General features: G+C 36.4%; 1 protein-coding gene across 4 annotated transcripts in view; it reads right to left on the bottom strand.

Annotated features, from left to right (window-relative positions):
* CAMSAP2 (calmodulin regulated spectrin associated protein family member 2) overlaps window positions 1–17,380 on the bottom strand; it is an 87,869-nt gene that overhangs the window by 34,982 nt on the left and 35,507 nt on the right. For 2 of the 4 annotated variants that reach the window (XM_017832925.1, XM_017832926.1), the window contains exons 1-3: window positions 7,013–7,169; window positions 6,273–6,356; window positions 392–424 (exon numbers count right to left, since the gene is read on the bottom strand). In XM_017832925.1, the coding sequence (XP_017688414.1) occupies window positions 392–424; window positions 6,273–6,356; window positions 7,013–7,159 (264 nt within the window). In that variant the 5' untranslated portion in view covers window positions 7,160–7,169. Of the gene's footprint in view, window positions 1–391; window positions 425–6,272; window positions 6,357–7,012; window positions 7,170–11,948; window positions 12,033–12,688; window positions 12,851–17,380 lie in introns of those variants that run through there. The other 2 variants (XM_017832928.1, XM_017832927.1) reach the window with 2 other exon arrangements.

Genomic DNA, 17,380 nt, shown 5'->3' with positions numbered 1-17,380 from the left:
TCCATGTAGCATCAATAATCAAAAGCTATTTCTTCAAGCCTCTTTTTAAAAGAGAATTGGTATCAAATAGCATGTGATTACTGAAAGCTTATGAAAAAGTAGTTTGCAAATACCCTGATCATTTGACATGAGTTAATATTGGGTAGCACTGCCTTGTACAGTCCCACTGACTGCTTGAAAAGTAATTCCTTATCCAGCATTATATCTCATTTCTTTTGCACAGATTACCTTGCAAAGTAGGCTTCTGCAGTATGCATATCTTTGCAGGGCAATCTCTTATAAAATTATCTCAGACAGATAAATGAAACGAATGATTAGACCAGCATGACATGGACAAAGCCATTCCCAAAATAAGCAATTTGATCAAAGTGAAGCAGTTGGGCAAACTTACAGGAACCAGTTTCCAAAACCATTTGGTAGGAGACTTCAGAGGAAGCAGTAGGAAAAAAGAATAAAAGCAAAAAGCAAAGGAAAAAAAAGGAACATTTTATCAGATTTCATAAATTACTTTTACAAAGCAATTTTCTTTAACATTCTCAGTTTTGTATAACAGTGAATTGTAATTTAATGGTAAGCATTAGTGCACCGTAACCTCTGCGTATTGAGCTAATTAGCAGCAATAACAGTGGAGAAATATGTCTGCACTCTTCGTAGATCAACATTATAATTTTCCCACATGAACAGATAAGATTGTCAGATCAATGCAGTTTTATGAAATGCTTTCACACATCTAATTGTACTCTACATATGCAATCCGACTGAGGAATTCATTTGAGACTTGAAGTCATGATCACAAGTATCAAAATGAACACCAGCAGCACACATGAGGAAGCAGGGAAGCTAAAGCAATGGAAAAAAGGATAAACACACTGTAGTACAGTACAACCAACTGCAGTGAAGCTTGTGTTAGTTACTTCAAGCCAAACAGTAACATTCAACAGTATTTTTAAACAATCGTATGACAGTTTTCAGAACAACAAGAGGTACAGGCAGTTATATTTTTGCAATGACAAATCACATTAGCATCAGCTGCATGATGTGCAATGACCTGAAATGCAGATGGAGTTCTGACTGCTGGCAGAGAATGATCAGATCTGGTACATACAACTCTAAACTCATACGTGATCAAAAAATACTAATCTGAAGCACACTGAAGTAATTGATTCTTCTCTGTGACTCTACACACTAGTTTGGCATAATACTTCTACTATTAAGAATAAAAATATTGTATATCAGTACTATAAATACACAGAAAACTTTATCATTCTATGGATTTCGTTTTAGGAAAAATAAAAATCAAACCCATTACCCTAAGTGCAGGAAAGAATTTTTTTTTTTTAAATGAAGATAAATATTTTCTTGGAGTGATAAAAACATAGTTTGAAAACTGCTACGGAAAAAACTGCAACGGAACCTTATTATTTTATGTAGTTGTTAAACCTTTAAAACAGCTCCAGTAATGATACAAAGCTTTTATGCAAAAAAGCTATTGTGCACTAAAGGGTATCCATTAGTAGCAGGGCTATTCTCAGTATTCTTCTCCTCCATTTAACTGGATTGTTGCAGTGGAGAATCCCAAAGGCACTGGGAAAGAAATTAACTACAAGATGCATGCTCATGTGTGGCTCTGGACATTTCTGTTGTCACACCCAAATAAAGCACTTTCTACAGGGTTCAGTATCTCTTTATATCACTGAAATATAGTCAAAGTATGGGAAAATATGTGAATTTGAAAACAAATAATCTTAATTTTCAACTGCAATCAGTAATTCTAAACCATATCATAAAAGAGGGTTTTAGATAAATTGACTGAGAACAGACCTAGGCTGCCTATTATGCTGCTTAACTCTGATAGGAACATTCTTCTTGGACTTATCAAGGTGAAGTGTATTTCAGATTCGGACTAAAAAAGGCCACCAATATCTATTTAATGATAGGCTGAAGAACTACTCTTTGGAAAAAAGCACAAATTTGTTTCAATTCTCAAGACTAGCTCTCTTTAACAGTAACTGAACTCAAAACTAGTAATCCAATATATATTTTTATTTATCCAGTTGGTTGAAATGATAGTTGAGATGACTATGATTCAAAGGGGTGAAAGATTTAAGATAATCAAATTTAAATTCAAAATTACCCCAAGATTTATAAATACACGCTTTGTAAAGCCACTTAAAGGAAAAGAGAGAAAGAAAAGCTGAAATCTCTTGGACAACATAATGGGAATTCAATGGGTGTTGAACTGTCACTTTCAATCAGCAAGAACAAACTTTTTTCCTCTGGAACTTCATAAAAATCAGTCACTATAAAACAAACTAAGCAGAGAATCCTGGTTGACTTCTCCCAATGTTTAAAAAAACAACAACAAGGAAAAAACCAAAATAATCCCCCACAAAACAAAACAAAAACTGAAAGGACAAAAAGTCTTCTTTACAAGAAGACTTTTTTATCCCCCCTAACAAGGTTTTAAACGTGACTATGATAAATTGAATTCATCCTATGGTGCCAAAACATGGCAGTCATGTCTTTCATTAATTACTTGTTTCTGCTGTCTTCCTTGCACCATCATTTGTGTTCATGCAGCTGTGCATTAATCAAGAAGCTGATTCTGCTGCAAATTTTTCTTCTTGACAGGTTAGCTTTTGCTAGCAGTGTGGATTTATGAAACATTAAATTGAAAGTGGAACTACGGTGTTAGTGTTTTACCTTCACGCAAAAAGTCGCACTGTTTAAACTAATTTAAAAAAAACTTTTGAAGAACACAGGTACTTGATGAATACTCATACATTTGTTTCTCTCATAGGATTTGCATTTACTTGTGTTAAATCTCTTAAGACTGATTCAATCTCAATCACAGAAGCAGATGGGAAAACAACAGGTTTTTGAGAATGCTCCAACTACATTGAAAATCAATAGTTTAACCAGTGCAACTGTGCAGTCACTACATATTATTCAATGGAAGCCTGAAAACCAAAGCTATTTACTACAAAACTGGAAATCCTAGTTGTGAAAAAAGATGCAGAGACTCTACCAGAAACGGATGAGGTTACCACAAATCACCAGGTGATCAAGATCCAGAGGACTACCTGGAACTTAAAATCATATATACTCCTTCCTCTCATCTTCTACAGACAGGCAGTAGCAGAATTAAGTGAAAGAAAACAAAAGCAACCTCATAATGTGTTAGCACCGGTTTTATTCATCCAGAAATATAAAACAGGCATATCTTATCAGTTGTATTATCTACTAATCTGTTTATATGATGCTTAAAACTTTTAGAAAAGTAGAGATTTATTGTTTACTGCAAAAAGGTTCACTACAGGTTTGTAACAAGACAGTAAGGCATTAATTTTGCAGACTTGAGGGTTACACTGAAATTATTTTTCACAAGTGATTATGAATTTATCACAGTAGGATATGATGAAATTATTAAAAAGTCTACTTGTTAGCTTTACTTCACCTTTTAGGTACTTGATTTTACTGCTTCTTGGCCAGAAATTAAAACTGAAGGAAAGCTTTCCCTAATGACTAGAATGATCTGTTCTTCCCATGTTTCTTTGGCCATCTTTTTAATCAGCGGAAGGGACATTCATAATTTAAATTTAGTTCTGAAACATTCAAATATCCAAAGGTGTTTGCCTAGATCAGAAGGGAGATTGCAAAGTTTCATCTTAAATTTTAGAATGGAATCATCACCTTTTGAACTGCTAATTGTGTTGGTAACCCAGAGAACCTAAATTACATAACAAAGCCCCAACCTGAAAAGGATGGTGGAAGACAGAAAAGCTGCACAATGGAACATTCCAGTTCCCCTTCCTGCTAAGTTTTAAGATACAAACAGAAGCAGTAATTAGGAGTTTAAAAAAATTGAAGGAAGAAAATAAAACAATTGAATCCAGCTACTGAGAATTAAGCTACAACTGTAATATGAGAATAAAAATGTTAAATAAATATCTAGAAGTATACTTTAATTTTTTCCATAAAAATGGAAAAGCATGTTATATTCCTTTAGTTAAAATAAAGGCAGAATTTAATTCTCCCCCTTTTTTAATCTAAGAATATCTACTGATACTAATAGCTAAACCCAGGAATAGCATGAAATGAAACATTATACAGATATTTCAGCAACACCCAAACCTCATACAGGAATTTAGCTACAGTTCTGACACAGCTTTGCTGAGTACAAGTTGGAAGGTCAATGCTATCATTGATTCTGAGCTCTTAAAAGAGAAATGCATGGACTGATACAATATGGAGCCAAAGAATCAGGGTAAAACACCTGGGTATCAGGGAATGAATACTAGGATGCTTGACCAGAGCCAGTTGATAATTTAACAGAAACTCCTGTGAGAAACTGACCAACTTGATTTGATGCATTTGACCCATCCAATGCCTCTGCATTAGTTTGCCTTGTAAAGCCATCATGACAAAAAGAATAGCTGAGATTTCATAGTAAATTAGTCATCAGCTGAACAGACCAGTGTTTCTCAAAGAAAACGCGGAGTTAAATAATCTGAATGTTAACATAACCCCCTATCATGGAATATCTTACTTAAAGTAATTTATGCAGCTGAATCCCCCAATTAGGGTAAGAACATAACGTACCTGGGATAATAGCATCAAAAATTTAGTGTACAGAATAGAAGGCCTTAAATATTTTTTTCCATGATACGGCAACTGTTAAATGATTTTGCTTTTTTGCAAATGCATTTGTACCTTGGCCAAAAGAACTGGGCTCTTATTGTGTTACAGCTTCACAATATATACCATTTTTATGTAAATGTGTTATTCCACTGAATCCATTTATAGGATCAGAGTTACAAACCATACAGTTTTTTAAACAATTGATTCAAGAATGCTGACATTGAAGATAAATTATAAACTAAAAATTTTATCATTTTATTCCTAATATAAAATGCAAACTATAATATAAGTAAAAATAATACAAATACAGATAATATGGATAATTTTATGGCATTGCTCTGATAACAATCTTTTTTATATATATATTTGTTTGTCATATTATGACTCTCATGCACTTTGAATTTTAAGAATTATTCTCATCTTTCCAAGAGACCTAAAAACCACATAAAACTACCTACTATTATTTTCAGCAAAAAGAAAAATCACTGGAGGACAGAGGTACACAAGTTATCTCCCTGCCCTCTGTTTACGTTGTTTTATCTAAATTTGAGAAATGAACTTGTCAAGGACATCTCATTTTCCAGATTTGTAATCTACTATCAGTACTGAACACAGCTTAAATTTTCCATATCAGGGTATACGCATCAGTCACACTACTATTGTAAAACCCACCATTTTCTTTTGCTGAGTCACATCCTAATTAGCCTTCATCATCGTTCCTTATATTTAAAAAACCCCTACAAATTGAAGGATATTCACTACATTCATGTTTTTTGAAGCTGAACATCTAATCTGGCCTGGTAACCCACAACTCCTTCAGAGCAGCTTTGAAAAGGACAGACCAGGAGAGGAACAAGGATTACAGCCTTGCAGGAGCTCAGAAATCTGTTCTGCATTCAAGTGCAGGGATAATACCAAAGGGTGTTCAAACTGATTACCAATTCCCCAATAATAATTATATATCAGTAAGATAAATGATCTTGTTCTGAAGCAAGCAATTTTACATACTCTAGAAGTGTATGCTATCCCTCTGTATTTGGGTGAGTATATAATGCTACCTAATTAACTGAACTCCACAAACAAAAGAAAAAAAATCCTGTTGGGAAAGGAAATCAAACATAATCTGTTTTTATTGTATATATAATAAAACCTGTAATCAACCAGTATTTTGGATCATAGCCAGAGCAATACTCCTCATGATGTTACATACAGATCTCTCATTTGAGATTCAGACAATACACAAGGAAAAATATCATTAAAAACCATGAATACAATGTGCTATTTTTTGCATATCAGATCTGACTGTGGATCTAATTCATTCAAAAGTATTCATTAATCTTAACAAATTCCTTATCACTAACATAACAGATGTTTCCCCGCTATCAAAGATTTATTTGTCAAAAGGAACAACTGGGAATAAAAAGTGCAATTCTATTAGTTTTACTTTTAAATGGGTATTTTAATGAAAATGATAAAACTAATAACAAAATGCATACTACAAGTTTTCTTTCTTTAACAAGCAGTTATAAGTTCAATGTCTGCAAATGTATATTTACATACTATATGCAAGTAGTTTTTGTTTACAGATAAATGCTTATTCTAGTTTAAAATACTTTAACTTCTACACCTACCTTCTGACCTCCTGCAGATTCTGCACCGTGATGCTCTTTTAGCTTTTGTTCCTGTTCCATGATGTCTTTCAAATGCTCGTTTACCTAGAGACAAAATAGTTCATTCAGTTGTCTAAGAAACAAATCATAGAAATTACAAGCTTTCAAAAGGTCTACAAATTACAACCACAGAGTTAACTAAAAAGATAACTATTTCAGACTAAATCCCTGAAGCAAAATCAGCCAATGTCAGTCTCAGATGCAGTCTAGGGTCACTACTTGTTAGCTTTACATTGTATGAACTACCTTGCCCCTATTATGCTCGATCACATTTGATTAATAGTGTATCCTTGTTACTTGATTTGATGATGCAGTGAAGGTAGATCACTTCAAGCAAGAGGTGTTCAAACTCAAACAGAATACCTTTGGGTTTAGGTTACACAATGAGATGACAACTTCTAAAGAGCCAGGAAGGACCCTCGAGCAGCCATCATGGCACCTCAATGTGACAGTGACAGCTAAGATGTCACATGTAATGTACATTACAGTACTTAGTAAGCCTTCCCATTTATTTGGTTCACACAACATGCTTAACTTACTTCTGCAAACTTTGTTTTCTATTATTCATAAACAGGATAAAGGAACAGTCTTTATCAGACACAGTGCTGATACACCTACATACACATATATTCTACCCTCTCATCCCTAATTGAATCACACAGGTTACAGAGAAAGTCAGCCTGCCTTTCCAATACTCATACCTTGTTTATCCAGTACATGACAGCATCCTCAATATCATAAGGTACATCTGTAGCTTGAAGGAAGGTTGAATACTGCTGAGTGCAGGCAATCACTTTCTCAACGCTGACCATCTCCACCGTATATGCCATCATGAGGGTATCAATCATGGCCAAGTGAGCACTCTGCAACAAGAAGCAGCAATACCTAATTAGCTTGCAAATCAAAAGATCACTTTCTTATGGATTGCTTGTCAACACAGCCACATACGTGAAAAGACCGAAACTATAGTTTTCTGTCTGGTTGCCAGCTTTTGGCAAATGAAAACAAACATAACAGATTTGAGAACACAAATTAAATTTCAAATTAAAATAACTCCTGTAAGAAAATGAACACAAAAATTAAAGAACCGAAAATGAAAAGAATAAGCAAATTTAATGATTCAAACATCACATCACCTTTAACAGAGCTAAAGAGATCTTTTAAATTTGTTACCATAGGAAAAACAACCCCCCCTGCCTGATCAATGTTATTTGTACTGGAAATAAAAGCTGAGACTGCCTGCTAAACAACCTTCATCATCACGAAAATGCTGCATTAATATGTGAAAGTTTATCTGTATTTAAAGTCATAATCCAGGAAGAAGACACGATTATACTAATCTTTAGCAAAACCCCCAACATGATAGAAAAATACATTTTTTCTTCTAGTATATTAATTATGTTATGCAGATGCAGCTATATATGCTCAACTAGGTTTGAAATAAGCATGTACTGATAAATAAAACATAGTTTCTTTTAAAAGATGAGGTACATTTCTCCTTATGTTATGTCTTAAAAGACAATTGGCTATTTCACAGTTTGTAATACTTAAAAATAAACAAACTCCCCCTGCCCCCCCTAAAAAAAAACCCCAACAAAAAACCCAAACGCAGCAATAAAAAAGAGGATGACAACCAGGATTTACATTAGATTTTTGTGATTGAATAACAAAATGACTGTGGTTTGCAGAGGCAGTGCCTATAGCTAAACAGATTTCCTTCGTCTTCATGATAACAAAAACAGAAACAGTTTTCTAAGTATTAAGCAAGATTTCCTATGGATTAGAACAATTTCCAAAGATGGTATTTTATAAAACACTGACTTTAAACACAGCTTACAATGCAAACAAAAATCCCCAACACTTGCTAACACCATCACTTCAATGCTATAAAAAATATTCATATAAACATCTCACAAGGTAGCTGTGACAGCCATGGTAACAGCAATGAACAACATGAGTCACACAGCAATATGCTATCTAATCATCACACTTAAGGTACTTCATGCACATAATTCATTCCAGAATTTCCAGCAGGAAATGAACAGATCCAGACTTCATGCTGCCCTTAGTGTTTGTACCACAATGACAGTGATGATGCTGACCTCAGAAGTAGGCAGCAGCATATACCATTTTTTTTAATGCAGTTAAGTTGCTTTGTTTGACAAAAAAAAGGCAAACTACACTCACTTTATCTAATAAAGACATTCACAAAACTGTTCCTGATAGCCAGCCTTCCTGGGACAAGCTTATTCTCCTTGGCCCCTGGATGTGACCTGAGAGCCCTGTGTGCCCCAGACTCCATCTGTGCTCCCAGCAGCAGCAGTGGAGCCAGGCTGGGAACCAGCATCTCCTCACTCCTGACACTACTGATGGACCCATTCAGAATAAACTCCTTCCACCACCATTATTGTGCCTTATGAATTTACTTACAGACCTTTATGAACAAATACTGATACAAGCTCTTAGGGGAATAAAGGGAAAGCGCTGGGGAGCTGAATTCTTGCCACTCAAAGTATTCAAGAAGGAAAAGAGTATTGCCCATATGCAGCCTCCCAAGGAGCCTGCACTCCAGTGGGCAATGCAGCAATGCTATCCAGGGATGCACAAGCTACTCCTTTGGTGGCCCAGCAATGCAGAGAAAAAATCAAGTCATTAACTACCAGTACAGTCCCCCAAAATGTTGTGAGGGATTGCAGAGCCTGGGTCAGCCATACAAATCCATGCAATTCTGGCAGGAGTTTCCAGCACAGACTGCAGAAGGGTAGTTTAGCATATGTAGTACACAAGAAAGAAGAGAAGATTTGGATCATCTGTGACATCCAGGGGTCATTGATCTAATAATCTTTCCTCGCTACATTTTTCTTACCTAGTCTGAATGGCTCCTGGGTTAAAACCTTGTGCTGTTTTCAGAACCTCCCCAGGAGGTGAAATGAAGATATAATTAAAACGGCAAGAAAATACTGGATTTGCCTTTTAGGAGGAGGTGGTGCAAAAAAAATCATGTTTTGCAGTCAAACGTAAGAGTGGCCTCATACAGAATGCTACTGCTACAAGTGTGCTGGGGGTCACCAGTGCTGATCCAGAACTGCTCACACTGCCTGCGCACGAGGGGATTGTTTTCATCCCTGCCTGCGGGAGGACAATGCCTTCCACTGAGGTCTGACAACCAAGGAAGTTGCAAGCAGGTGTGGAAGCAGCATCTTCTTCCCCAACTGTTGATCTATGACTAGTACACTGGGTACTACAGCTGTGCTTTGAGACTGGCCTGCAAGAAAAGCTATCCCTGGAAACTCTCCCAGAGGAATTTAGTAGCCCTCACCTCCCGTGCTGGATCATCAGCTTCTCTGGAAAACTTGATCATGCCTATAAAGTGGATTGCCAACGGAGAGAGAATGCCACTGAAGTGTCGCGAAAACTGCAAATATGCTCAATAATTATAAATACATTAGGAAAATCAAATTATTTACATTTAGTTAGTTGAGTCACATTTTTATTGTTTCTAGTAAATCATTAATGAACTGCAAACTACTTAAGCAAACAGAGGTAACAATGAAGGGAATGACCTTAGATAATGCTTTGTATTATCAAAACTAAGTGTAATAAACTTTTACCCACACCGACTAAATTCATGTCACAAACTTTATTTTACATAAACAATCAAATACAAGCATTTTCGGTCTCATAAGTGACTCCAAGTTATTTTCATTAGAATCCAGGCAAGACATTCAGAAGATTTTTTTTAAAACATTAACTAATAAAAAGAGGAATGAGTATTATCCTGAGAAACAAACAACAAAATTGCTATTTTTTTCAATTCGCAAAAATCAAGCTTTTGTTCTCTTACTAATAAAAATATTTAAAACTAGTAACATATATGGATTTATTCTCCCAGAAAATTACAAGCAACTAAATAAACACACAGGATAACAGGTATCTAAAATAGTTGTTTTTTAGTTTGGTTTGTTTGGGTTCTTTTTAAAAGGAGGTACAGAAAGAATGAGAAAACTATTTAATTCCATATACAGCTCTACTGGTTTTCTTCCACTTTTTCTGTAAAGAGTAAGACAAGCTGTATTCTTTTACATCTCCTGATCCACTATGCTCAATGAGAAAGAGTAAATTAAAAATCACACTACAAAAATAGTGTGCTACTGTTCCAAATACAGGCTTTGACAGCATAACTGCTGAAGTTCTCTAAAAAAACCCAATTTTTAAGAAATTCTATGGATTTGCTTTTCTCACCAAACAACATATTTTAAGTACAGCTAAAAAAATCAAGTGGGACAGTTCACTTTTACTAGTTGGATCTGCAATTATGAGTGAATTACACATGGAAGCAACTTTGAGGTGGGCAGAAACTATGATCACCACTCAGCAATGTCCTCTTTCTCCAGACAAGCCTGTAACACAACACCTGAAGGAAGTCCCCAGGAGCCATGATGACTGGTATCAAGACAGTAGGTTGAATGCTGATATTTCCTCTGAGCATTCTGATACACAGCATAGAGGCCCAGGTAGGATTTCATGCTGTCACATACCTCCCACATCCAGAATTGCAGCAAGGCATAAGTGAAAAAACATCACAGAATCACAGAATATGATGAGTTGGAAGGGGTCCACAAGGATCATCGAGTCCAACTCCTGGCCCTGCACAGGACCAAGAGCATTGTCCAAACACTTCTTGAACTCTGTCAGGCTTGGTGCTGTGACCACTTCCCTGGGAAGGCTGTTCCAGCAACCCAATCACCCTCTGGGCAAAGAACCTCTTGCCAATACCCAACCTAAACCTTCCCAGACACAACTTCAGGCCGTTCCCTTGGGTCNACAGCAGCTTACATGACAACAGACCAGGAGAGGAACAAGGATTACAGCCTTGCAGGAGCTCAGAAATCTGTTCTGCATTCAAGTGCAGGGATAATACCAAAGGGTGTTCAAACTGATTACCAATTCCCCAATAATAATTATATATCAGTAAGATAAATGATCTTGTTCTGAAGCAAGCAATTTTACATACTCTAGAAGTGTATGCTATCCCTCTGTATTTGGGTGAGTATATAATGCTACCTAATTAACTGAACTCCACAAACAAAAGAAAAAAAATCCTGTTGGGAAAGGAAATCAAACATAATCTGTTTTTATTGTATATATAATAAAACCTGTAATCAACCAGTATTTTGGATCATAGCCAGAGCAATACTCCTCATGATGTTACATACAGATCTCTCATTTGAGATTCAGACAATACACAAGGAAAAATATCATTAAAAACCATGAATACAATGTGCTATTTTTTGCATATCAGATCTGACTGTGGATCTAATTCATTCAAAAGTATTCATTAATCTTAACAAATTCCTTATCACTAACATAACAGATGTTTCCCCGCTATCAAAGATTTATTTGTCAAAAGGAACAACTGGGAATAAAAAGTGCAATTCTATTAGTTTTACTTTTAAATGGGTATTTTAATGAAAATGATAAAACTAATAACAAAATGCATACTACAAGTTTTCTTTCTTTAACAAGCAGTTATAAGTTCAATGTCTGCAAATGTATATTTACATACTATATGCAAGTAGTTTTTGTTTACAGATAAATGCTTATTCTAGTTTAAAATACTTTAACTTCTACACCTACCTTCTGACCTCCTGCAGATTCTGCACCGTGATGCTCTTTTAGCTTTTGTTCCTGTTCCATGATGTCTTTCAAATGCTCGTTTACCTAGAGACAAAATAGTTCATTCAGTTGTCTAAGAAACAAATCATAGAAATTACAAGCTTTCAAAAGGTCTACAAATTACAACCACAGAGTTAACTAAAAAGATAACTATTTCAGACTAAATCCCTGAAGCAAAATCAGCCAATGTCAGTCTCAGATGCAGTCTAGGGTCACTACTTGTTAGCTTTACATTGTATGAACTACCTTGCCCCTATTATGCTCGATCACATTTGATTAACAGTGTATCCTTGTTACTTGATTTGATGATGCAGTGAAGGTAGATCACTTCAAGCAAGAGGTGTTCAAACTCAAACAGAATACCTTTGGGTTTAGGTTACACAATGAGATGACAACTTCTAAAGAGCCAGGAAGGACCCTTGAGCGGCCATCATGGCACTTCAATGTGACAGTGACAGCTAAGATGTCACATGTAATGTACATTACAGTACTTAGTAAGCCTTCCCATTTATTTGGTTCACACAACATGCTTAACTTACTTCTGCAAACTTTGTTTTCTATTATTCATAAACAGGATAAAGGAACAGTCTTTATCAGACACAGTGCTGATACACCTACATACACATATATTCTACCCTCTCATCCCTAATTGAATCACACAGGTTACAAAGAAAGTCAGCCTGCCTTTCCAATACTCATACCTTGTTTATCCAGTACATGACAGCATCCTCAATATCATAAGGTACATCTGTAGCTTGAAGGAAGGTTGAATACTGCTGAGTGCAGGCAATCACTTTCTCAACGCTGACCATCTCCACCGTATATGCCATCATGAGGGTATCAATCATGGCCAAGTGAGCACTCTGCAACAAGAAGCAGCAATACCTAATTAGCTTGCAAATCAAAAGATCACTTTCTTATGGATTGCTTGTCAACACAGCCACATACGTGAAAAGACCGAAACTATAGTTTTCTGTCTGGTTGCCAGCTTTTGGCAAATGAAAACAAACATAACAGATTTGAGAACACAAATTAAATTTCAAATTAAAATAACTCCTGTAAGAAAATGAACACAAAAATTAAAGAACCGAAAATGAAAAGAATAAGCAAATTTAATGATTCAAACATCACATCACCTTTAACAGAGCTAAAGAGATCTTTTAAATTTGTTACCATAGGAAAAACAACCCCCCCTGCCTGATCAATGTTATTTGTACTGGAAATAAAAGCTGAGACTGCCTGCTAAACAACCTTCATCATCACGAAAATGCTGCATTAATATGTGAAAGTTTATCTGTATTTAAAGTCATAATCCAGGAAGAAGACACGATTATACTAATCTTTAGCAAAACCCCCAACATGATAGAAAAATACATTTTTTCTTCTAGTATATTAATTATGTTATGCAGATGCAGCTATATATGCTCAACTAGGTTTGAAATAAGCATGTACTGATAAATAAAACATAGTTTCTTTTAAAAGATGAGGTACATTTCTCCTTATGTTATGTCTTAAAAGACAATTGGCTATTTCACAGTTTGTAATACTTAAAAATAAACAAACTCCCCCTGCCCCCCCTAAAAAAAAACCCCAACAAAAAACCCAAACGCAGCAATAAAAAAGAGGATGACAACCAGGATTTACATTAGATTTTTGTGATTGAATAACAAAATGACTGTGGTTTGCAGAGGCAGTGCCTATAGCTAAACAGATTTCCTTCGTCTTCATGATAACAAAAACAGAAACAGTTTTCTAAGTATTAAGCAAGATTTCCTATGGATTAGAACAATTTCCAAAGATGGTATTTTATAAAACACTGACTTTAAACACAGCTTACAATGCAAACAAAAATCCCCAACACTTGCTAACACCATCACTTCAATGCTATAAAAAATATTCATATAAACATCTCACAAGGTAGCTGTGACAGCCATGGTAACAGCAATGAACAACATGAGTCACACAGCAATATGCTATCTAATCATCACACTTAAGGTACTTCATGCACATAATTCATTCCAGAATTTCCAGCAGGAAATGAACAGATCCAGACTTCATGCTGCCCTTAGTGTTTGTACCACAATGACAGTGATGATGCTGACCTCAGAAGTAGGCAGCAGCATATACCATTTTTTTTAATGCAGTTAAGTTGCTTTGTTTGACAAAAAAAAGGCAAACTACACTCACTTTATCTAATAAAGACATTCACAAAACTGTTCCTGATAGCCAGCCTTCCTGGGACAAGCTTATTCTCCTTGGCCCCTGGATGTGACCTGAGAGCCCTGTGTGCCCCAGACTCCATCTGTGCTCCCAGCAGCAGCAGTGGAGCCAGGCTGGGAACCAGCATCTCCTCACTCCTGACACTACTGATGGACCCATTCAGAATAAACTCCTTCCACCACCATTATTGTGCCTTATGAATTTACTTACAGACCTTTATGAACAAATACTGATACAAGCTCTTAGGGGAATAAAGGGAAAGCGCTGGGGAGCTGAATTCTTGCCACTCAAAGTATTCAAGAAGGAAAAGAGTATTGCCCATATGCAGCCTCCCAAGGAGCCTGCACTCCAGTGGGCAATGCAGCAATGCTATCCAGGGATGCACAAGCTACTCCTTTGGTGGCCCAGCAATGCAGAGAAAAAATCAAGTCATTAACTACCAGTACAGTCCCCCAAAATGTTGTGAGGGATTGCAGAGCCTGGGTCAGCCATACAAATCCATGCAATTCTGGCAGGAGTTTCCAGCACAGACTGCAGAAGGGTAGATTAGCATATGTAGTACACAAGAAAGAAGAGAAGATTTGGATCATCTGTGACATCCAGGGGTCATTGATCTAATAATCTTTCCTCGCTACATTTTTCTTACCTAGTCTGAGTGGCTCCTGGGTTAAAACCTTGTGCTGTTTTCAGAACCTCCCCAGGAGGTGAAATGAAGATATAATTAAAACGGCAAGAAAATACTGGATTTGCCTTTTAGGAGGAGGTGGTGCAAAAAAAATCATGTTTTGCAGTCAAACGTAAGAGTGGCCTCATACAGAATGCTACTGCTACAAGTGTGCTGGGGGTCACCAGTGCTGATCCAGAACTGCTCACACTGCCTGCGCACGAGGGGATTGTTTTCATCCCTGCCTGCGGGAGGACAATGCCTTCCACTGAGGTCTGACAACCAAGGAAGTTGCAAGCAGGTGTGGAAGCAGCATCTTCTTCCCCAACTGTTGATCTATGACTAGTACACTGGGTACTACAGCTGTGCTTTGAGACTGGCCTGCAAGAAAAGCTATCCCTGGAAACTCTCCCAGAGGAATTTAGTAGCCCTCACCTCCCGTGCTGGATCATCAGCTTCTCTGGAAAACTTGATCATGCCTATAAAGTGGATTGCCAACGGAGAGAGAATGCCACTGAAGTGTCGCGAAAACTGCAAATATGCTCAATAATTATAAATACATTAGGAAAATCAAATTATTTACATTTAGTTAGTTGAGTCACATTTTTATTGTTTCTAGTAAATCATTAATGAACTGCAAACTACTTAAGCAAACAGAGGTAACAATGAAGGGAATGACCTTAGATAATGCTTTGTATTATCAAAACTAAGTGTAATAAACTTTTACCCACACCGACTAAATTCATGTCACAAACTTTATTTTACATAAACAATCAAATACAAGCATTTTCGGTCTCATAAGTGACTCCAAGTTATTTTCATTAGAATCCAGGCAAGACATTCAGAAGATTTTTTTTAAAACATTAACTAATAAAAAGAGGAATGAGTATTATCCTGAGAAACAAACAACAAAATTGCTATTTTTTTCAATTCGCAAAAATCAAGCTTTTGTTCTCTTACTAATAAAAATATTTAAAACTAGTAACATATATGGATTTATTCTCCCAGAAAATTACAAGCAACTAAATAAACACACAGGATAACAGGTATCTAAAATAGTTGTTTTTTAGTTTGGTTTGTTTGGGTTCTTTTTAAAAGGAGGTACAGAAAGAATGAGAAAACTATTTAATTCCATATACAGCTCTACTGGTTTTCTTCCACTTTTTCTGTAAAGAGTAAGACAAGCTGTATTCTTTTACATCTCCTGATCCACTATGCTCAATGAGAAAGAGTAAATTAAAAATCACACTACAAAAATAGTGTGCTACTGTTCCAAATACAGGCTTTGACAGCATAACTGCTGAAGTTCTCTAAAAAAACCCAATTTTTAAGAAATTCTATGGATTTGCTTTTCTCACCAAACAACATATTTTAAGTACAGCTAAAAAAATCAAGTGGGACAGTTCACTTTTACTAGTTGGATCTGCAATTATGAGTGAATTACACATGGAAGCAACTTTGAGGTGGGCAGAAACTATGATCACCACTCAGCAATGTCCTCTTTCTCCAGACAAGCCTGTAACACAACACCTGAAGGAAGTCCCCAGGAGCCATGATGACTGGTATCAAGACAGTAGGTTGAATGCTGATATTTCCTCTGAGCATTCTGATACACAGCATAGAGGCCCAGGTAGGATTTCATGCTGTCACATACCTCCCACATCCAGAATTGCAGCAAGGCATAAGTGAAAAAACATCACAGAATCACAGAATATGATGAGTTGGAAGGGGTCCACAAGGATCATCGAGTCCAACTCCTGGCCCTGCACAGGACCAAGAGCATTGTCCAAACACTTCTTGAACTCTGTCAGGCTTGGTGCTGTGACCACTTCCCTGGGAAGGCTGTTCCAGCAACCCAATCACCCTCTGGGCAAAGAACCTCTTGCCAATACCCAACCTAAACCTTCCCAGACACAACTTCAGGCCGTTCCCTTGGGTCCTGTCACTGGTCACCACAGAGAAGAGATCAGTGCCTGCCCCTCCTCTTCCCCTCACAAGGAAGTTGTAACTGCAATGAGATCTCCCCTCAGTCTCCTCCAGGCTGAACAGACCGAGTGACCTCAGCCACTCCTCACACAGCTTCCCCTCAAGGCCCTTCACCATCTTCATTGCCCTCCTTTGGACACTCTTATGGCTTAATATCTTTCTTATATTGTACTGGCCAAAACTGCCACAATATATGGTTCCGAAATAAAACTAAAATTAGAGAAATAAGGAAAAAAAAATTTAAAAATCACACAGAGTAGAATAAAAGAACATTAGAGAAATATCTTTTTAAAAAAAAACCAACAAACAAGATCAACATAGCAGCAGTGAACAACACAAGAAGTAATACAGTTTTTACAGAAGTGTTATGCAGAGATTTGGTTTAAGCCAATTCAAAATATCTTTTCATTCTTTGATCATTTCACTACAATAGTGCAAAGCACTAAAGTCTTAAATAGAACACGACGACATATTAAAAAAACACAAAACCTTGAATTCTTAGAGGTATTTTATTTTCAAAGAC

The sequence above is a fragment of the Lepidothrix coronata genome, unplaced genomic scaffold (assembly GCF_001604755.1).
Source record: "Lepidothrix coronata isolate B3197 unplaced genomic scaffold, Lepidothrix_coronata-1.0 Scaffold209, whole genome shotgun sequence".
In the NCBI taxonomy this organism is placed as follows: Eukaryota; Metazoa; Chordata; class Aves; order Passeriformes; family Pipridae; genus Lepidothrix; species Lepidothrix coronata.
This window is presented reverse-complemented; position numbering and strand designations above follow the sequence as displayed.